Source organism: Lissotriton vulgaris, unplaced genomic scaffold (genome assembly GCF_964263255.1).
Source record: "Lissotriton vulgaris unplaced genomic scaffold, aLisVul1.2 SCAFFOLD_2364, whole genome shotgun sequence".
NCBI lineage: Eukaryota > Metazoa > Chordata > Amphibia > Caudata > Salamandridae > Lissotriton > Lissotriton vulgaris.
This window is the reverse complement of record NW_028255382.1, coordinates 36,860-60,030: the sequence shown is the minus strand read 5'-3', so window position 1 is coordinate 60,030 and position 23,171 is coordinate 36,860. Positions and strand designations below refer to the sequence as shown.

The 23,171-nt window shown below is 45.9% G+C and overlaps 1 protein-coding gene across 1 annotated transcript in view; it reads right to left on the bottom strand.

Annotated features, from left to right (window-relative positions):
- The window catches only part of LOC147659151 (DENN domain-containing protein 1A-like), a gene marked incomplete at its 5' end in the record, with an annotated part of 303,738 nt that overhangs the window by 244,244 nt on the left and 36,323 nt on the right, over positions 1 to 23,171 (bottom strand). Inside the window, one exon of the mRNA XM_086951939.1 lies at positions 9,704 to 9,844. Coding sequence (XP_086808065.1) covers positions 9,704 to 9,844 — 141 coding nt within the window. The remainder of the gene's footprint in view (positions 1 to 9,703; positions 9,845 to 23,171) is intronic.

Below are 23,171 nucleotides of genomic sequence, written 5' to 3'. Positions count from 1 at the left end.
ATAAGTATTTCTTATAAACATGGCAATGAAAACTAATGAATCAATGAAGATATATTGAGTGGCGGGTGAATGGGTTCCTGCCCCCATCTTTTGGCTGGAGCGGGGCACCGGACAGGGATTCCCGGCCTCCCGCCTTGTGTCGCGATGGTGATGGGATACTGGCTGCTCACAAGTGATGCCCAAATGAGCGGTGATCGATGTTGGACGGGTAGAGGAGCGGGTTTCGCTCTATGCAGGCGACTTACCCTACATATCCATCACCTAAGCGACTCCCTCCCGAGACCAGTGCGGATCCTGGATATTTTCGGAGAGGCTTCAGGACTAACTAGGACAAAACCGGGAGGGTAAACTGGGACAAAACAATGCTCTTCCTGTGCCCAGACCCTTCCCTGAGTCCCATTAACATCTCCATCTCAAGGTGGCAAAAGACCAGTTTAAATACTTGGGGACGTGGACAATGAGGAATCCTGGCAGAGTCTGGGAGCGAAATATTGACCAGGTCCTCAGATGGAACAGAACGGAATTTGAGACCTGGTCTAACTTGCCGATGACACGTTGGGGCGTAGCGCTCTCTTTCCAATGGTCACACTGCAGAGATTTCTGTACAAGCTCCAGAACTTCCCTTTCCCACTGCCACTGCACTTCTTCCGAAAATTGGAATCCGTAACGCGTGGTTCATGTGGAACGGGGGGTCTCCCTCAATAAATGCACAGTCACAATATGATGGAGGGCTGGAGACCCCAAACATTCCGGCCTACTACTGGACCGTGCAGATAATCCCAAGTATGACTGACTCTTTTAGAGACAGGAAGGAATCGTTGACCAAACTGGAACTACAGCTACTGGGATTACATGGAGTAGACCCGATGCTTTATGGGTTTTTCTCCATACGCCCTGCCTGCAGTCACCATACTGCCTATCCAACGCTGGCGAGCGTTGCTGCACTACATCGGCTGGTGGAAAACATTCACAGATGAAACTTCCCTTTGGCAGGGTACATGGCTAACCCAAGTGGCTAGATTGGAAGCCATTAATGCGTGAGATCTTATAGGGATTTTAACAGTGGGTGTCCTCTGGTCCACATAAAGTCATTTGAACAGCTCTCAGAAGAATTTGAGTTATAATAAAAAAGTCTCAATTCTTCCTGAACCTACAGATGAGACATGCACTGGGCCAACATGAGGACAGACTGACAAAGGTCCCTAGCTTAAACCCTCTGCAGGCTAAACTCACCATAGAGCCATTGGGTAAGAGTGGTATTTACAGTTTCTTCATAAGAAATGTACGGGACGTATTAACTCAATTGTGCAGGAAATGTGGTGATGAATCATGGAGAGTTAGGGGATGAGGATTCGATTCAGGCCTGTAAAGCCCCCAAAACTCTGACCATTTCTCCGAATCTCAGACTAATCTAAATCAAATTCCTCCACAGATTTTATTATCCAACTTTGGTCTGGATCTGCCCTAGCATTACACCGCAATGGGAAGAGATACACAGATCCTAGGAGCAGGTTTTGGCCAAGCGGTCCTAATGCAATTCAAACTTTCTGTGCTCGGTATTATGAAGGAAATGAGAGGGGGCAAAAGCTGTCTGCACTTTACTTGGAATTGGGCTTTTAATTGCCAAACGTGTGATAGTCCGCAAGAGGAGGGATTCGAGGGCCACAGTGATGGCTGAATGGTTCGGGCGTGTGGTCAATGCTCCTTAGCAGACAAAACTGTGTACAGGGCAAAAGGCTGCAGTAAATAACACCCGCGGATTCGGCGAGCGAGCAGCGACTGACCCCAAAATTGGAGCCTAAGCTTACGGGGCACGGTTCAATCAACAATGAAGCACAATAGAGGCTGGGGATTCCAAGCAATCTTATCTAATTAAGGACTGTCCAGGAGGGGAGGGAGGAAATTTGAGTCACGAATATGACTGGTTCGGAAAGCCATCCTAAGAGTTATTTAATTCAAGCAAAATCTTAGCTGTACCTTATTTCAATGTATATTTGTTGCTATTTTGTTCATTGTAAAATTTAAATAAAGAAATCTATTAACATACAATACGTTTACCCAGAATAATGCATTTCTATAAGCAGATGAGCTATCCGTCGCTGGAGTATTTCTTCCATATCAACATGGAAGTGAAAGTCAATCTATCAAGGAAACAGTTCAGTCAGACTAACAAAGTTGGCAAGTGTACTCTTCTGTCTCAGACAACAGTTTTACCTCTTATCTGCTGCATGACTTCCAGCAAGCAGACCTAGGCCTTGCTCTGCTGAGGCATCCCTTGAAAGGGATCCATTTATCCGAGGACGCTTGGGACAAGGAGCCTCCAGGACAAGGACTCTTGAGGGACAGGGAGATAGTGAACAGGAGGCCTTTTCCACGACTGTGGTGTACAATGAGAACCATGAGCCAACTCTCATGTGACAGGAAAAATAAGAAGTCAGGTGACTTTCACAACTCAGTAATGTTGGGTTGAGGCACAACAACACAAGGATGTTGCACCTAAGACCAACAGAACAGTGCACAATAACTTGTCCCACTACAAGATTACAGGAAAAGAGAAACCTCAGGCATTATGCTTTCATTACAACCCAGATCAGGAACAATACACCCCAGATTACCCACAAACAGTGCACTAGAAAGACGCTAACATCAATCACCTTGGTCGTTTGGAAAGGCCGCCCTTGCATGACAACCATGCCATACCCTCATACAGGACTGAGGCAGCCCAGTACAGGCAAGGAGGGCAAGTTCAACACCTGATGACGCAACATGGATCACTACACTGAGATAACGCACCTTACACTTGATATTGACATGTGGTTGCTTGGGAGGTCACAAGACCCTCATCCACCTTTAAAGGAACACGTATGATAGGACACCCCAGACCCTGACAAACCACCCATCCACACCAATTCAACCTGAGAAGAAAAGCCCCCAAAGAAATAATCTTGGCTGGATAAACCACAACTGCTGGCCAATGTTTGCACAAAGCTCTAAGAAGACAGGTAATTGGCTAATAACAGTGCATTTCAAATACCCAGATTAGTGACAATTCAGGTAAAATGTAACAACATTTCCAAGCAGGTTAAAACACAAATTAAACATCCTGGTGAAGTGAAAGACAAAGACGGCCATCATGACTCCAACTCTTCGTCAATTGGAGGGACGGCAAAGACATTGGCCTAAGCTGCCCCTGGATCATGGAAGGCTTTGATCTTTAGGCTGGAAAGTGGTGAAATGCACAGCTAATTTGGAGAATCGCAAAATGGAAGATGGCCTCAGCCTGCATTACGGGCTAACCCCATGACAGAAACGGCTGTCTTGGCCCTCAAACTGCATGGCATGAACCTTGAAGCGGCTAAAAAAAGGAGACCGGATGCCCAACCTGGCCTTGAGGGACAAACGCAATATACAGGGAGATAAACAGGGACAATAGGAGGAGAGCCCACTTATGCAGTGTATGGTGCATAGGCCGGCCAGGCAGGCTACACCTGATGCCACAAAGGCAGCAAGCCCCTGACTGGAGGGAAGGGCTGTGATTGGGCCCCAACTCGGTAATCAGACCATTGGCTGCCTCCCTCTACTCACAACGTGTTGAACTTTGAGTGTCAGAGGGCAAAGCCTGGTACAGCGGACCAGACCGGTCCTCTGAAAACACTGAGAATTTAGGACTCGAGTCAAGAGGGCTCTCACATCAACCCCTAGTCCATGATGCTCCCTGTCCACCCAAAAAAGTAGTTGTCTGCTCGGCAAGGTGAATCACCTAATGGGACCACCATTAAAAAGGGTAAGATGAGATGCAACTCAAATAGGAGGAAACTAGATAGACAAGTTCAACCAGGACCATCACCAGAGGTATCTGCCAATACTCACTTCCGTACATTGTCACTTCATTAATCTTAGGACACCACGACTTCTGCACATATGATCCATCAAGCCATTCAATCAACCGGTACAGCGCTAAAAAGAAAAATAGGCAAATCGGGTCAAGGTGAAAGCCTACTGCGGCAAGACCTAAGGAAAGTGGAGGAGAGGGTGACAGAAGCCGAAGTCACATGCCTCTTGACAAGCTCCTGGGCGCTGTAGGACCAGATAAAAAGCTTATTGGGCAAGGCCATGTGGAATATCCCACCTTAAGCTTTCCAGAGGGTGCAGAATGCCCTATCAAGAGATCTTTCTAGAGCAATGGATCCATAACTCAGACACACCGGAGTAACTTTTCCATTCTTTTTTATTGTAAAGCAGGCACACCATACCATTTTACAGAAGTCCCCCATCAGAGTCCAGCCAAGTTCTCTTCTCACCAGGATCCTGAATTACAAAGACAGGGAATCCACTCTGAAAGTGGTGTGAGACTTAGAAGTTACCCACTATAAATCTCATCACATTGTTCTATTCCCTGACAACAGAAGAGGAAAAATTAGCAGAATGTAAACGCAAAATCTGGGCAATGAACCCCCACCACATCTTAAAGTTTAAAGTCATCTTCCAGGTGAAATCTTTTTTTTAACATGCCTGAAGAGGCATGGGAATGGGTCGATAAAAGACCTGAGCTGAGAGAAGTGAGCAGAATCAATGTCAGAACTAAAACATGAGCAAAATATTCAGGACCCCAGCATAAAAGTAATCTGAAAGATTCCGGTGGAAGCTGCTGCTCATGTCATTCATCAGAAGATATCCTAAAATGAATCTGACTGGACACCTAGTTAGGCTTTGATAGATTCTGCGTTTTCTGTGGGTATGACAAAACACGCCCCTCCCATTATTGAGACCACACAACTGCCCTCTTATCAGAGACATTGGACCACTAAGAAGATCAACTACTGATAGAGGAAAGATCTCAACTTTAGCTAGTGAGAACATCACTCTTGTCTTTCTGTTGCTTGATAAGCACTCGTCTACTGCATTCGAGGATCAATGTGAAAGGTTGGTTACGTACGCCCCTGTGGTAGAGCCTGCCTAGCTGACCCCTTGAAAGATGACCAGGAAAGGACTAGATTTCCCACTGTCTGAGCATGGTAGCCACCAGTGTTTTCGAAGCATGGTGCGATGTTCATAAGTTTCATTCTCAGTTCTAGTTTCCTTACTGTTTGCTTTACACCAGGGGATGATTTTGGTGTGTTACCTAGTAGAGGCAATAATAGTGGTTGTTCTTTTTAAAGGAAGGTGACTTTGCTGCCTTATGTTATGCAATATATACTTCACAGAAGTATGCAGTAGGATAGGGGGTAATAGGTCATAGTTCACACTGAAGTTCTTTAAGGTTTGATTATATGTACAGCACCTTTGCATTTGATTTTACACTCAGCAACATAACAGAGAGTGTAGTAGACACCAACCCATGGTGATACCAAATGCATTTTAGAAGCCTCACCTGAAAAGTTAATGGTCTCCTCAACAAAATAAAGAGAGGTGCACTACATAATGGCACAAAACAATATGATCAAGTTGTTCCCCTTATCCAAAAAACACATCTACAGTGGCCACTTGAATTCACAATACGTAGAGGAGCAAGTGGGGTAGCAAGGTATGTGGTGGCTCAACGGAATCCATATTATTATATTTCATTAAGAGGAACTCTGCTCCAATACTTGTTGCCCACATCTACAGCCCTTACAGGTGTTCCACAGCGAGAGTGAGGTGTAGTCCTTCCCTCTGACTTCGGCTCATACTGTCCTTCCCACGGGGTCTGGGTTGGTTCACTGTATATCACACTTCCGATGCGGTGGAAGGGCCACAGCATAGTACAGAACTAGTTATGGCTACGGTCACCGATGAGCTGAGAGTCAGGGCAGACAAGAAACAGCCATGCGCCCTGATCCTATTAGACCTGTCGGCAGCATTTGATACGGTCAGCCATACCATCTTGCTGGACCGTATCGCTAAGCTGGGGATAACAGGAGAGGCGCTCAAGTGGCTAGAATCCTTCCTGTCAGGACGCACTCAGAGGGTTCAGATGGGGGACCAGCTGTCAGAGATTAGTGAGGTGACACGGGGTGTGCCCCAGGGGTCGCACTCTCCCCCTTACTTTTTAACATCTACCTACAACCACTGATGGAGGAGCTTATGCGTAGGAATTGTGAAATCTTTAATTACGCAGATGACACTCAGTTGCTGGTGCAGCTGGAAGATGCAAGGGAAGCTCAGGAATCAGTGAGGAACTTGCTCAGATTCACGGTCAATTGGATGACCAACAACCTCTTGAAGGTGAATGCTGAGAAAACGGAGGTACTGGTGCTCACCAACCAGGCAAATCCTTGGGGTGATCTGTACTGGCCCCCAGAATTAGGAAAAACTCCTACTCCCGGTACGGTGGTAAAAAGTCTAGGTCTAAAGATAGATGCAGATCTAACCATGGCCCCTCAAGTTTCAGAGGTGGTAGGCTCTTGCACGGGTATGTTGAGGCAATTACGCAAGCTGACCCCTATTCTTTCAGCCTCCACCCTACAAACCATCGTCTCTGCTACAGTCATCTCAAGGCTAGACTGTGGCAACGCTCTGTATCTTGGTTTGCCACAGAAGTTGCTGAGGAAGCTGCAGGTCGTGCAGAACGACGCAGCTAGACTGATTTTTTCTCTACCGAGAAATTCACATGCTTTGGAAGCTGCACTGGCTGCCTGTGAAGCTCAGCGTTCAGTTCAAATGTCTCTGTGTGGCCCATAAGGCACTCTTTGGTAAAGCCCCAGAGTACATTAAGCAGCGCCTGAGGAGGTATGTTCCCGGCAGAACTTTGCGCTCAGGTCAGGCCTCCAATCTGACTCAACCCAGATTTAAACTAAAAACTAAAGGAGGCAGAACCCTCTCGGTGATCCTTCCGCAACTTTGGAATGAGCTACCGGCCAGTCTGAAAGAAGATCCACTGCTACTTTCCTTCAGGAAGAAACTGAAGACGTACCTATTTAAAAAGGCAATACTTCCGGCCTAATCTGAGATGGCAGAGGGTTTCGGGGTGACAGTATGTTATGTTCTTTCTGTTTTAGCGCTTAGAGACCGGCGGTGATAGGCGCTATACAAAAACTTTATAACATAACATAACATAACATAACATAACTGAGAAACCCTCATTATAGTAGGCGCACATCTCTGCAAAGTATCTGCCCTATCAGGATTTAGGTGCATGGCTGGACTTGGAATCTCTACATTTGAGGCAGTAGTGGCTCAAAATTTTGTCAGTATGAGCATGTGCAAAGCAAGCAGAAGCCACAAAACTTTGAAAAATGCCCCTCTAGATGTGAGAAGATAAAAAGTGGGGGAAAGGAGGCACTCCGAAGCCAGATAGTTATGAAAACGTTGCTATAGAAGTTGGTCTTGACAGCCACAACATGACGATAGTTATACATATATCAATACAGTCATATAGATTATCATGAAAACATTGGAGACCTTTTGGTAAATCAATAAAATACCATTTCATAAGATCATTGCAAACATCTGACAATTGTGGGAAGTCTATGCACATCCAGAAAAGCTTCTGAAAAGAGCCAAAGCGGAGTGGCGGTATAGGAAACAAAAGCCATCTTTGGAAACCGTTTAACTTCCTTATGTAGAAAAATACTATTTTCGATAGTAGTATCCAACACCCAATAGACCCAAAATTTTAGGCAGACGTTGTGTCAAAACATATATACATGTACCAGTTAATAAAATTCCAAACACAATGTCACGTAAAAATACATTTTTATTGTAAGATTCACTCATCATACCCAGGGCCCACTGTCGGTATTTGGCAAGGGAGGACCAAATTATGTGGCACGGGTAACTAAATTATGTGACAAGAAAATGCAAATTATGAGTAGGCACATGTTGAGATAGTATCAGTAGATTACTTTGTCATTTTTACACGTTAACACTGCCTGGACAAAGGAACACCCAAAAACAGACATATGCAACTGAAATGTCAACCTTTACGAAGTACCTTCCACTGTACAGCAACATGCTTGGCTGCATTTTAGTAACTTTTGATCCTTTGAGCTAGAAACGTTTTTGTTAAAATCTTCAACTTATGCAGCAGTTTATGCATTAAGTGGCAAAGACAAAATCTTATTATTCTAGTTACCCTGATCATACCAAGGGAACATGTATTCACAGTTTGGTTGGGAGGAACAGTCCACCAAAGTAGCACTGGGTGTTGCAGCGTATTAAGCGATCAGTCTTCCCATCTGAGTGATTTCAACCACTGGTGGAACTGTGCTTTGGGAAGGTGGTGTTTGAACATCTAAAGTTGCCACACCAATCAGATTTGCCTAGACGCAAGTCTACCTCATCAGAATGGCAGCTGAGCGACCAGTAAGATTGCCAGTTGATTTCCATTCAGTTTCATTAGTCACTGAGCAGCCAATCAGATTGGCTGGAACAGTCCACTGCCTTACTTTTCCTGATTTATGGCTCAAAAAGGCACAGGACATGTTGGAATAACAGCACGGTGCTTTGTGATCAGATAATGTTAACTGTTTCATCGCAGATGAAGCCGAATCCTAGCAGTTCCTTCATGCCCTGTCATGCATGTCCGTGTTGTGTGAAACCCACTGGTTAAGAATTCATTTGTAAACACATTATCTTGTTGAAAAGGTTAAACCACCAATCTATGTCTCAGAAAAAACTAATAATAAAAGTAAAACTAAAAGTAGTGTTTATATATCCACCCTAACAATAATAATATAGAATATGTTCAAAGCAAAACGACCTACTACACCATTTTTGTGGTGTTTGTCATCCGGGGATCTTTACATGGAACATCTCATACAAAGGTTTCAGAAACTGAGTTATATGCCAAAAACTTCCTAAGGATGAAAAGTAACCCCGGACGTAGGACTACGCTATGCTCGCGGAGCGTGCGTAGTTTGCGCAACTACGCACTACGCAATTGCACGTAGCACAGTTCAAAAACACATAGCGGGCAATTTTTGCTTGCTCGCGGTCCTCAATGTCAAGTTGGCGACCGCGAGCGAGCAAAATCAACATCCCAGTGAGACTTTTTTCTCGTTCGCGATCAGCAACATCAAGTAGCCGATCGCGAGCATTGAAAATAAACCTCCCGGAGAGTTTCTCAACGCGGGGAGGTCAGGACTCTCATTGCGAGTGGTCACGTATGCTCGAGACCGCTCGCGATGAGAAACTACCAGTCCAAGTTGAGAAAGCTGCCGCTCGAGTACAAATTTACTCAAGTGGCAGAAAACGACCGCTTGCACTGTGCAAGATGCCGTTTGCAATGATTGCACAGTGCGGACAAGCATCCGGCACTGTGCAATCAGTGCGAACAGCATTTCCCTACCGCACTACGCAGTTCGCGTAGCTATGCGTAGCGGGCGTAGTGCACTTCGCGCAGCTACACGTAGCGCTACTACGCAAACTACGCCCAGGGTTAATGAAAAGTTGAAACTACCCTGCTGGTATTCACACCAGTGACTGGCGCATCACAGAGCTGTCTTGATACAGGGCCATGTGAATTACCTTATACATTTGCACAAGATTCTGGAAACAATGACATGGTTTATGCAGTAAAACTAACTTGTTGCATCATCAGCAAAATGACTAGTGCCTTCCCATAGGAACAAGGCACTATGCAAGAAGGTAAGTGTATCCACTCCGGCAAATATATTCACAATCCTCACAGGGTCGCTAGCTACCCACTGCAGACTTCCTTTGAGAACCGGATGCACTTGCGTCAGGCAGGAAACAACCAATGGCTGAACATTCAAAATCTTACCTGCCCAAAATGTACGGTGATTGGACGTCGCTCGTCTTTCATTTTGGAATCTCTTTTGTCTAGCAGAGGCGAAGGAGCCGTCCTTGGGACTGGGTCATCAGCGGTTACACAACTTCCATTCTCCGCGTTGTCAGCAAAGTCCTAATGGTTGGACGAAGAGGAAAGCGCAGTTGGGGGTTACAAACAGTATATGTAAAGCAAAAGCGTAAACATCCACAAGGTTCTTGTACAGGACCGCAAGCAACAAACCTTCCCCGGGCACCAATGTAGGGGTCCAGAAGTAAACGAGCCAGAGGAAGAACCCCCCCACACTGAACCCGGAGATGGAAAACAAGGAGGCCATCTTTGTACTACTGTGCCATTGTTTACTGAGTATTCTTTAAAGCCCTATATTTATTAGGTACCCTATGGTATCCTGGGTTGGAAAGGAGGCCCTAAAGAGCCACAGGGAACTTGGCCCTCAAGGGTGAAGGCAGAATGATAAAGTCTTGAGCTCCTATCGCTCCCGCTTCTTATCAATGACATCCCAGAGCAGAGCTTCTAAAGGCCAACCCCAGCGGGGCTTGATCACCGCCACTGGGTCTCCTCTTGTCCATTCCTCTTGGCCAAACTCAGGCTCAAAGCAGGGCATAGACAAAGGGGTGGGGCAAGTGACATCATTACTGGCACCTAGGCAGAGGGTACCAGACCAGTGGAATGAACAACTTTATACTAAGGAGGAGAGAGACAGCTTGTGCCCTTGAGAAAACAATACATCGTCTGTCCCTGGGAAGTCATATGGGTGATAGCCCATTTTATGGTCTCACTGGCGTGAAGACACGCAAATTCAACTCATGCTTAAAAGAAATAGCATTTCAGAACACATAGGGGGAGAGGTGGAGGTATGCCAATGAACACCTTCACATTTAAATCAGAAAATCACAACAGGGTGCAAAGGCAGAGCAGACAGACCTACTAAGGTCTATGCCAAAACTATTGCCCAAATTGGATGCTGGATATTTCCCTTGGAAGAGGAAGCCTCACTCACTGTTTTGAGGCATGCTTCAGCATTGGCGACCTCTCTCCACCCTGGTAAGATCATACCACTAGGGTGGTACCAAGAGTCCTACCTTGGCACGGAGGGATTTTTACCAAGCTTCATGGTCTGGGAGGAGATGATACCCTCTGTAGTCACACATTCGTCAAGAGGCGTATTGTGTTGTCCGTCTAGCCATGCTCTGTGTCCCAGACACTGGAATTGCTATATAACTGGGAAGAGTGACTCAGTGCCAAGGCAGGACTTTCTTTGACACTATGATTTGACTGACGTGAAGAAGGTCGGTTTGTTAGGGGTCCCTCTGCCCTGAAGAATGCCCATGACCTGTAATGGCTGGGAGTAGGGAAGAAACATGTTGGCATACAATTGATGGTGGGACCATATGCCTACATCCCATCACACTACTGTTTTTAGTTTTACCAGAGGTACCCAGTAATAAAGGAGATAACTGGGGTGGACCTCTGGGAATTTTATAGTAACCTGGATTCCTTACTGTCTAGTAAAGTTTTATCTAAGAACTCCATCTTCTGTGAGGTCAAGGCCACTGTGGTGGTATCATCATACCGGGGTGGGGAGAGGTCGCTAATGAAGGAGCATGCCACAAAGCAGAGAGTGAGGCTTCCTCTTCAAATAGAATTGGAATCTCCTAAGGGAAATCACCAGCACCCAATTTGGGCAAGAGTCTTGGCATATACCCAAGTAGGTCTGTCCCGCTCTGCCGTCGCACCTTGTCATGATTTTTAAAAAGAAATAGCAATCAGTAAAAATGTAAGACGTCGAGCTGCATTTCTAATCTATGCTTACATGGTCAGTAAAGGGGAGGTAAATGTACCTGGTCTTGTCAGGTGGGGAGTTTGCACGGTTAGGCTCAGTATTACACAGTGTGTAATTTGACACCACTTGTAACAAGATGTAAAGAAGAGAGAGATTTTTGCACAGCAACTCAGATATTTTCACTTTGCATATGAAGGAGTTTCTGCCAAGTCACACAATAATTAAATTATACATGATAGATTAGAAATGTATCATACTGTAGGCATATGAACAATCATGAATATCATATGTTCATGAGGCGTAAAAACTAACTAAGGCAAAAACTTTTGTTAACTTCCAGTTGTCTATAATGAAGTTCTGATTTAGGGTATAGTACATGCACACATCGCAAATAACTCTCAAGGCGTGATTAGGCACAACAGAGCAAATAAATGACTGTAAGTGATTAACCGTAAAAGCCACTTGTAGGGACACCTGAAGGGCGGTCCCGGACATGACTCACTGTCACCATAGGAAAGGGATTCAGACACTTTGACCCATCAATACAATCATTGCATTCAAAGGCTGAGAAAATCTAGGGCTTGGAGGTCATTGCCTTCCTCAACAGGACTGGTGCTCTGGTCCAGAATGGAGGGGCAGGTCCATGAGTTGACTCAGGCAACCTTGGGAAAGGACCCAATCACATGTGATAGTGTTTCATTTTTATAAAACAGGGTCCTATGTTGTGCAGACAAAATGTGTTTCCCTGTTCTAAGGAGGAGTAATTAATAGGCTTTCTTGGGAGAAACTGTTGAAATCCATTTAGAAATCAGATGCAATCTATTTATGACAAATAATTGAAGTCACTGAAAAATATCTAGTTTATTTGGGAAAAATTGGATTTATGATTGATATAAGAGGCAAGGTCCTCAAACAAGCATGTCATTGTAAAACAGCCAGTATCGGTGGGCTGACAAGATTCAGACAGAAGGAAAGTGTTCACACACCTGTGGCAACACAAAATGACTGAACTAGACCCTGAAGAGATCTCCATGTATGCATGTGGACGGATTACACTTTAGACGGCACACACTGAAGCATGTGCCATGCCATTTTGTACGTGTTTAGGAGTCTGTCTAATTTCTGGAGTTGGACTGTGTGAACTGATTCAGCAAGTTACCGAGGCAACACGACAAGCATCAATTGCACTGTAAAGCCCGAACACATAGATACATTCTAGCAAAAGGACTAATATAGATTCCAACTCTATTGTGTTGAAGTGCACATTTCATTAGATTTGTTTAAACACTGAACTGTCTTGATCCAGCTAGGAAGAACAGATTCAGGTCTGGCAAGTAAATATGGTTTTCTAGTTTCTGACATCACTGCAGGTTCTCAGCCGAAGGGGAGACCACACTGTATCGGTGCATGGGAACTTCAATGAAACTAGGCACAGAGGGAGAGGTGAACATCAACAGGACTCAAATGACTTGTAGGCAATGTAAAGTGGCCAGCCTGGTCTGGGGTTTCACCCACAACCACTTTGTACAGGGGGAGATAAAGATGGGATTAAATTGAAGGATCATCACAGATGGTTAAGCAAATTTATAGGATGAAGTCTACCTCCCTGGAACCCAGTAACCACCGGTTGGAAGACGATGACAATGTACCAAGTAAAACTTACAACCCAATGAAGAAAAATGGCATCTCTGAAGATAGGGCAAGGGCACTGTTGAGGTGGAGCACTGTCATGGCAGGACTACATTCAAGGAGACGACATACCTTTAGGATCTTGACTCAACTCAGTGAGATCCTCATTCTGGGTCGCAGTCACCGTGTCACAGAACATAATATGCCAGCACACCATGCAACATTCAGAGAGAAGAGAGAGGAGGGCCAAGGTAAGATGTAACCCTGGGGGTAGAAGTCCCCAACATCAGCTGTTCAAGGGAGAAATCTATTCACACAAAAGAGTACCAAGGCACACGTCAGCAGTCCATACAGTAATACTAATTTGTAGCAAGAGAATTTATACAAAGGCAGTCCGCAGTGGCTTTTCTTCTTCAAGGCATGACGTTTATTATCCAATCTTTTCACACAGATCAAGCACAGAGGCAGCCAACACGTGTTTCGTCCTGCAGACTTTTTCAAGGCAAGCAGCAACGAAAAGATGGTGCGGAGAGTTTAAACTGAAGTAGGTCAGAAGTATCTGAGCCCAGCGACATCTGACCTACATACACTTTCCTACACACGTAACAAGATGTGTTCTGAAAAACCGGCAAAATATAAATGAAAACCCTATGATTCCACTACGAATTATGAGACATCAATACCACAGCATTGCACAATCCACATTGTAAGTGTTTTAAGGCTTATCTAGGCCTTTTTTTCAGTCCAACACTTATTACGTGGTTCGGACTGATTCCTGCTAAACTTTGTACAACTCGCCTTCCTCATCTTTAGGCGTGTCATCTCCTACTTTCAGAACACGTCTCATTAAGTGTGTAGGAACGTGTATGTGGGGTCAGAGGTCGCTGGGCTCAGATACCTCTGTACTCTTTTGTGTGATTAGGTTTATCCCTAGAGTTTCCTCTGGGGACTATACCTTCCAAGTGGCTGGAGGGCCTGGTACCTTGAGAGCACCGCAAAGTACTATTTGTTATTTATAAATTTATCTTAAAACTCCTTAATTAGATGTGCATTTGTATATGGCAGAGCCACTTTTACTCTAGAGGTTTGTCACAATGTTCATGGGAGACATGGCTGCATATGCCAATCAATAACAAACTTCCACATAATTGCCTCAGTCTGGCCTTAGGGCAGTCACCACTCCCAGTACCAGTGGTGGCACACTAGGGTGTAGACCACAATTTAGCAGAGGTCTGCACTCTGCTAGGAAAGCGGAGTCCATTTGCAACCATCTTAAGCACCTCCAAGTAGGCTATTCATTCAGTTTTACTGCAGAAAAAGAAGCAGCTCTGACAACAGAATAAATGGAATATAAGCAGGGTGACACTGTTCAAGGAGTCATGACGGATGATCACACCAGCAACTAGTCCCCACAGGTTACGATGCTGAGGATCCACTTAACTAGCACATCAATTCACAAGTGAGTAACAAAGGGCCACCATGTCATTCATGGCCAAATGCTATCCAAAGGTTCATGGCCAATTGTTATCCTAAAGTTCAGGGAGAAGATTGGAGCTAAAGTTGGGATTTTGGTGGCTCTTTTCACAAAGTAAAGAGATGAGATAAGGTTTTCCTAATGCGTGATGTGTATGCTGTAGCTCCAATGAATATTAGACATGGTAAGAGTAAATATTGCACATATCAGTATGAAAACATACCCATTCCCAGAAAAAAAGTTGACTTTAGAGCCTGTGCAATGTCTAGAATGTATGTGTTGCTAATATTAGCAAGATCAGTGAATGCAACAGGACTGCTTCAGGATGGCGTGGGAACCCACAGTTTCTTTCATCAACAGTTCACCTAAAACAACTTGAGAGTGTGTTTTGTAACATAAAAACGACTGAAGAGGCTAGGCAGTGCAAGCAACAGATCTGGAGAATGTCTTGAGGCAGCTCTAAGAGATAAATCCAAGACAGTTTTATCTGAATAATAACTATCTATATAACAACGTGAATGGAAATTAGGTTGAGCTTGTAGATGAAGCATGTATTGATAATATTCTGACCAGCCATGACTGCAGGGTAGAATGTCACATGAAGAGCCTGAAGGGGAAAGCAGTGTTCAGTTGTGTATGATGGATGGGTGAAGCGTGGAAGAGCACAGATTGCGGAGACAAATGTAGTGGGACACTGACTAAACCTAGCCAAAAGAGAGGTCAGTGCATAGATGGCAGGAGCTCAGTATAGACTCCGCATACGTCACGCTGGAGGAGATATTGGCAAAGATACTAAGGTAAGTTGAACTTTCTTTGGTTTATCCCTGCAGCCCCTCCAGCTATGAAGGAGGTAGATCCCTAGAGGTTACCATGTTGAGAAGGCTGTGTCACCTACCAGGTTGGCAAACCCATGAGAAGAAGTCCCCTGAACACTGGTGTTTGTGGTGGACTCTAGGAATCCCTTGGCCTGGAACGAATGCGACATGGACCAATTATCGCCTAGAACAGTTAGGAGGAAATCTGGATGCGTGAGAAATTAGCAAGAAGAGATGGCACTGTCAAAGGGAAAATGGTGAATTATATCCGATTAATGCTACTCCGATTCCTTATTGCAAGGAACTTGATTAACACAAGTTCAGGATAGTAGAGCAATTCCTCTAAATTGTTTAAATGGGTAATAATTAAAAGACATTTCAGGTAAGATTGGGGAAGTGATATACAATTTTCCCGTATTCTGAATGTATCGAATCATCAGATATTTGCACATGTGCAAAAAGTTGAGTTTAAGACACATTTCTAAAAAAATTGCTTTTTTGTCACAAAAGTTTTGTGACCCAGTGTGACTGGGTCACTAATGAGGAAATATTCAGCTCCTCCTGAACTAAAGGCTGAAATGTCTGTATATAGGAGTGGGGTTCTCATGCTTATATGGAAGACACGTTCTCTAAATCTCTAGGTAAGAGTCCTAGGGTCTAGTTGGTTCAGGATACCTACCTCAGAAAGGTGAGTGGGCCAGATACCTGCAAACTGTGGCAGAAAAAGTCCTGGCAGTGTAAGGAGACGCAACCGAGTGTGGAGGCTTGGGACTGTGCAGGGCTCACATACCTGGTCTACCACAGATACACTGTTAGCTCTGCTCTTGATCTCTGGGTTGTGGCCAGGAGATCCCTAATCTAGAAGAGAATGGGGCCCCGAATGAACCAGATAATCAAGAACAATTGAGGTTTTGCATTTTATATAAAACACCACAGTTGCTCCCTTATCCCCGGGGCTCTATGTAAATGAAGCACTGAGACAGAAAGATCAAGTACCTCTAAATTTGTTATTATCGCTTCAGGATTTTCTACCTATATGTGGCCCTGTCTACTCAAATAAAATACTTTATTTGAATCTGGAGCACATTATTAACCCAGTACATGTGCAATCCGATGACTGGTGCATCTAATATGCAGGGGAGAGCTAGTGCTTCTTGCTTCCCTTAACTTCCATGCTTGCAGATAATCTGCCAGCTTCAATGTGCACCGTTCTCCCAGTGGAAGTGTCTGCTGCATCAGGAGCACACAATGCGATGTATGCATTATCACCACCTCACAAGTGTCGTAGGGCACCGCCTCCCAAAGCTGGGGCCTGCATGGACCAAGGCAAGGCAACAACTGTGTCATAGGGCACCACCTCCCAGAGCTGGGGCTTCCATGGACCGAGGTAAGGCAACAACCTTAGGGTACCACCTAGCGGTAGCATCCAATTGCTGACAATAGGGTTTGAAAATTGCCATTACTTTCAAGGTATAGGGAACACACCATTTTTTGTGGTGTTCTGGAAGGTTGTTGCACCGTTTCTGCTGTCTCCATGTCATTTCATAACATCTTCCCTCAATCCAACATTTCAAAGACGAATGGCGGATCCACATCGAATGTTAGTCAAATCCAATTATCATATTACCTCATTGATTTATGTTTTGAGCCCGGCCTGCAAGAACAGCCTGGGGGTTGATATTCTGACAGCAAATGGATTTTATTGTATTTTTATGCCTTAGAAATCAAATGCCTGAGGGCCAGATGTACGATGGCCAAAATATCGCCTCATAAATTGCGAGTCTTTTGCGACTTGCAATTTGAGAGGCGCTGTTGGATGTACAACAGTGTATAACACACTGTTAGAGATTCCCAATGGGGTTGCAAATAGAGAGGCTCATGAATATTAATGAGCCTCTCGCAATTTGCGACCCCATAGGGAATGGCAGGACCTCCCAGGTATGGTGGCCTGCTGGGCTCAGCAGACCACCATATCTGGGACAGCTTTAATAATAAAGCAGTTAAAAAAAATGCAGCCCGTTTTCCCTTAAAGGAAAACGGGATGGATTTAAAAGAAGAAAAAAAAAAGAAACGTTTTCGTTTAATCTTTTAAGGGCGGGCAGCAGTCGTTCCTGGTACCACTACATGCCATTAAAAAATATTTTCCCCTGGGTTTGCAAAGGAAAAGGCACCACGTGGGGTCCCCTTTCCTTTTGAGACCCCATAACCACCCTCTAGAAGAGGGTGGTAATTTGCAAGTGTTTTGTGCCCGCAATTGTGGACACAAAACATTCTTACATAGGGTTGCGTATACTATTAGGAAGGGAATGCCCCTTGCTAATAGCGACTCGCAAAACCCTATTTTGCGAGTCACAAAAAACTGCGACTCGCAAAATAGGGTTTGTATATTCTCCTTGTTGTTTTCGCATGCGCAAACGGTTCGCAAACCAGTTTGCGCATGCAAAAAGGGTCATACATCTGCCAGCTCAGCGAACCCCAGCCAGGCCGCCGACAACCTCACGAAGTGGATCAACATCTGCGCGGTCGAGCTCGCCCCGCTGAGGACCCAGCCCAGCAGACCCGGCAGCAAGAAAGCCCCGTGGTTCACCGACGAACTCAAGAGCTCCAAGAAGAACTGCCGAGCCCTCGAGAAAGTCTGGAGAAGGGAACCTACACCGGACAACAGGACCACCCTCAAGCTGGCCACTCGGAAGCACCACCAGCTGATCCGCGCCGCCAAGAAAACTGCTTTCAAGGACCGGCTAGACAACAACGCACACAACAGCAAGGAACTCTTCAACATCGTGAAAGAGCTATCCAACCCCAGCGCAGGAAACAACGACATCACCCCATCGCAAGACCTCTGCGATTCCCTCGCTTCTTACTTCCACAACAAGATCGCGGACATACACAACAGCTTCAACAACGAACCAACGCACACCATGACCGAACAACCACCCCCCACCACCACCCTCCACGCCTGGACCCCGATCAGCACCGAAGACACCATCCGCACGATGAACTCCATCCACTCCGGATCACCGACCGACCCCTGCCCTCACCACATCTTCAACAAGGCCGACGCTGTCATCGCACCCCACCTGCGAGACATCATCAACACATCCTTCGACACCGCCACCTTCCCTGAGAGCTGGAAGCACGCCGAACTCAGCGCTCTGCTCAAGAAACTCGCTCCTCCCGTTTCCAGCCAAAGTCATCGAGAAGACCGTCAACAAGCAGATGGCCGCCTTCCTCGAGACGAATGGATCCCTCGACCCCTCACAGTCCGGCTTCCGAGCCAACCACAGCACCGAGACCGCCCTCATCGCCGCCACCGATGACATCCGAGCCCTGATGGACAACGGAGAAACAGCGGCCCTCATCCTCCTAGACCTCTCCGCGGCATTCGACACTGTCTGCCACCGCACCCTAGTACAGCGCCTCAGCAACGTCGGAATCCAGGACAAGGCGCTGGAATGGATCATCTCCTTCCTCGACGGAAGAACACAGAGAGTCCGCCTACCACCGTACAAGTCAGAGGCCTCCGAAGTCATCTGCGGCGTCCCTCAAGGATCCTCTCTGAGCCCCACCCTCTGCCGACGACACCCAGCTGATCCTCTCCCTGACCAACGACCCCACCACCGCCAGAGCCAACCTGCACGAAGGGATGAAAGAGGTAGCCGAGTGGTTGACGACCAGCCGCCTGAAACTGAACTCGGACAAGACGGAGGTCCTCATCCTGGGCTCTTCACCCTCCGCCTGGGACGACTCCTGGTGGCCTCCCACCCTGGGCACCGCACCCAAACCGACAGACCATGCACGCAACCTGGGCTTCACCCTGGACTCCTCCCTCTCCATGACCAGGCAAGTCAACAACGTCTCCTCGGCGTGCTTCAACATCCTACGCATGCTACGGAAGATCTTCTGGTGGATCCCCACCGAGACCAGGAAGACCGTCACCCAGGCCCTCGTCACTAGCCGACTGGACTACGGCAACGCCCTCTACGCCGGTACCACCGCCAAGCTCCAGAAGAGACTCCAGCGGATCCAGAACGCCTCAGCCAGACTCATCCTCGACATCCCACGAACCAGCCACATCTCCGGACACCTGAGAGACCTTCACTGGCTCCCCGTCAACAAAAGAATCACCTTCCGCCTCCTCACCCACGCACACAAAGCCCTACACGACCAAGGCCCGAGCTACCTCAACAGCCGGATCAACTTCTACGCTCCCAAACGCCACCTCCGATCAGCCAACCACGCCCTCGCCGCCGTCCCCCGCATCCGAAGAGCGACTACAGGAGGAAGGTCTTTCTCCTACCTGGCCGCCAAGACCTGGAACTCCCTCCCGACCGACCTGCGCCTGACCCAAGACCACCTCTCCTTCAGGAAGAAGCTGAAGACCTGGCTGTTCGAGCAGTAGCGGCACCCCCCCTCCCCCAAGCGCCTTGAGACCCTACGGGTATGTAGCGCGCTCTATAAGTGTCATTGATTGATTGATTGATTGATACATCTGGCCCCAAGTACCTAAACCATTCACATATAAAACCATGCCGAGACTAGCCGCCAGAGCCATGTTAAAAAGGGATGGGGGAGCCAATAAAAAATAGCCAATTTTGCAGCACAGTGTGAAGGCGCCCGACACCAAATCAAGCAGGTAGTAAATGAGGGAGGGGCAGATAAACAGAGAAACACGAGGATGAAAGATTGTGAATTGCCATTCTGTATTACCCACCAAGCTAGAATCTGATTTGGTAAACAACTGAAATGATCATGAATTATTAAATAACTCAACTGAACATTAAATAACTGACAATCCCTGATAAAACAGCCGGGAAGGGAAGGTTGGTTGGAGTGCGGATATGCAGCTGACGGGCTGTGTGAGGGGCTCCCGGCTCCTTGCTGATTCTCTGTCTCATCCTGGCAATGGTCGATGTATGTTATATGAAATCCTATGCAGTCTAAAACACATCTCCGCTGTCTATTGCCGATGCCTGTTTGTTCTGTGGCATCTGAACAACGCCAAAGCTGGGTCAAAATCAAATTTTTGAGGAAAAGCTCGATTGTTTGAGGCCTGAGTGAAATGTCAGAGCCCACAGTCTATAAAGGCTGTGAGGTATGTATATGTAAAGTGTTTGAGACTTAAGTGTGTTAAGTTTGTGAAACTGAAATGAAGTTCTGCTGGTCAAAAGCAAGGGCCTTCAGAAACTACAACACCACTGCCTTGATATGACAAGCCCCTTAAAATACCGCTGCAAAGATGTATGTAACAATGCGGTAGGAGTTGCAGGTCTCTATACTCTACTGCAGGGTTCTCCAAAGTCAATCCTGGAGGGTTCTCGGGGCACCTGTGCCAAAAATGATATAGCCCGGACAAAAAGGCAGGTAATGGCGGCAATTTTTTTAAGCAAATTCATTTTTGACAGAAAACAAAGATTCACTCATAAAACAAAGAAAGATACCTCTTCGGTTATAACCACACAAACAGAAATCATTGACGGTTGAATAGCATATAGAGTCCAAAAAGTTGACTTTCATGCAAAAAACACAGAATTTTCCTAAGACAACTCCTCGCGACTGTGGTCCCAGTGTCGGCAGTGAAAGCACATTATAAAATGGAGTGTGCAAAGTTTTTATGTTTCTGCTTGTAAATGTTTGCAAAGTTTCACCATTTCTCCTGTCGGATGGTTTGCGTTTTTCTCAGTTTTCCTACAATCTTCTAGTGTAAAGTTTTTCTTTCTACAAGAAGGTAATGTTCACTTTCAAAGGCCAAAGGTAATCTAAACTCGACCAGTGGAGCGCGACTCATGAGGTCTAGTCTACATATTTGCATCATAATTCCATGCTGGAAAATGTATGCAGGATTTTTCTCTGCACGATGCCGCTCAGGAGAAGAAAAGCGTTTTATGCAAATCACATGCGTTCTGAATCTTTTGGAGGCATCAAATAAGAATATATGTGTCACATACAGTCTCAAAATTCACAATGTTCATGTACACTTCCTAAACTCTGCGAACTAGATTAAGTAGCAAAAAATTCCATAGAACTTTGCAAAGGTTGGCGTAAAAAATCTCAACCCACCCCTAATTATAGCAGCATCACGGATGATTAAAAGCTCCCCTTCTCACCTATTTTAAAGGTGAAGGGCTGTTTTGCTGCATTATATGGCACCAGTCCACCAAGGCGCCAAATCTGGCTGAAGACGACTTCACACCGAACATTAGCATCCTTTGACGGAAGCACCCTTAAAAATTTGTAGAGGGCAGGTGTCCATAACTCCAGGAGTGAGAGTTAATAGGAATGCATAATTCATCTCCTCTTTGTGTGAAAGAGGAGCCTGGTCCTGTCCTAACCCTCCCTGCACGCATTAAAGGAGGCACTGCGGCAGACAGCATCCAGCCACTTGATCCCGCCACAAAATGCACAAGACGTTCTCTGCCTTGAAAAAGTGCAAGAAAAAGGGGTCTGAAATGTCAACCCGTCGGCTAACAATGAGTTTCCGCCCGTAAGAAAGCGCCTCTGAAAACTTCTATTTCGGTAGCTTTGAAATTCTGCTCTGGAGGTGAAGGAGGGACGGGAAGGCGACCCCGCTCCGGCTCGACCGCCATATTAAAGAGAGACCTCGCATCGACCAGGCTGACCCCCCCACAGGTCACCAGCGCGTGCCACATTTGCAATTCAAACCCTGGGCTGTAGCGCGCCAAGGGCACGCTGGGCTCTTGATTATAATCCCGGGGTCACCCTGGCTACGCGCACTTGCGCTAGGCGAATTTCTTGTCTGGCTTTGTTACATTTTTTTTTTTTAACTCGAGCCTTTTGGAATAGCTGCTGCTGTTTGGCGCTAACAACTGACAGAATACTCGAGTCTTCAAGCTACATTGTATTGTACCAAGGAAACCGGCAGAGGTTGTAAAAATGAGAAAACAAAAATAGGTCACAGTGTTGAGGTGATGTGGTGCAGGAACTTAATTAGCTGTATGCAAACGAAAAGGCGGAATTGAGGTGTGACGGTTGTCACACGTCCATAGCAAAGGTATTGTACGTTTTGTTTAATTGCAGGCAAGAGTTACAGCATTCAGCATAAATGGCTAAGTACTGAGAGATGGGGGGGTTCTGGGTTAGGATCCGATTGTTAGCAGGAATAATTAGGGTTTGCTGCAAAACATCATGCCACAGCTCATTAATGAAGGCCTTCTTCGGACTAGGGAAGTGCTATCCATGTGTCTATATGCAAGTGACATGGGGGAGGGCTCAGTACAACTTTCTATCAAGTTCAGCCGCTCCAATCAATCACTAATAACAAAAGGACAGAGGCTCTGAAGTATAGGTGGGTGGTACCGGATAATGCTGAGATTTGCGAGACTCCCTCTAGTATCATGTCCCCTTAGAACTACGGAAGCATTTCATCTTCTTTGCCACGATTGGTGCACAGATAAGACAGGGTTCAATGCCATATTCATGCTTAGTGCAAAACAAAATGATATGGAAAAGTCTACCAAGGTAAATACCTTTCCTCATCCATTTGACTGATATTTGCCCGAGCAACAGCAATCTCAAAATCACTGGAGGAAGTCATCAATTATTTGACATTACTGAATATTATATCCTAGCCATGAAATGCAGAGTCTAATCAAACGTGTTAGCCCAATGTAATATATATTGTTCACGAGATATAAACCAATACATAACAAGTGATCTATATCACTATATTATTATGGGGCATTGACAAAAAAAAGTGATTTCCCATGCTCGAAATGGCCA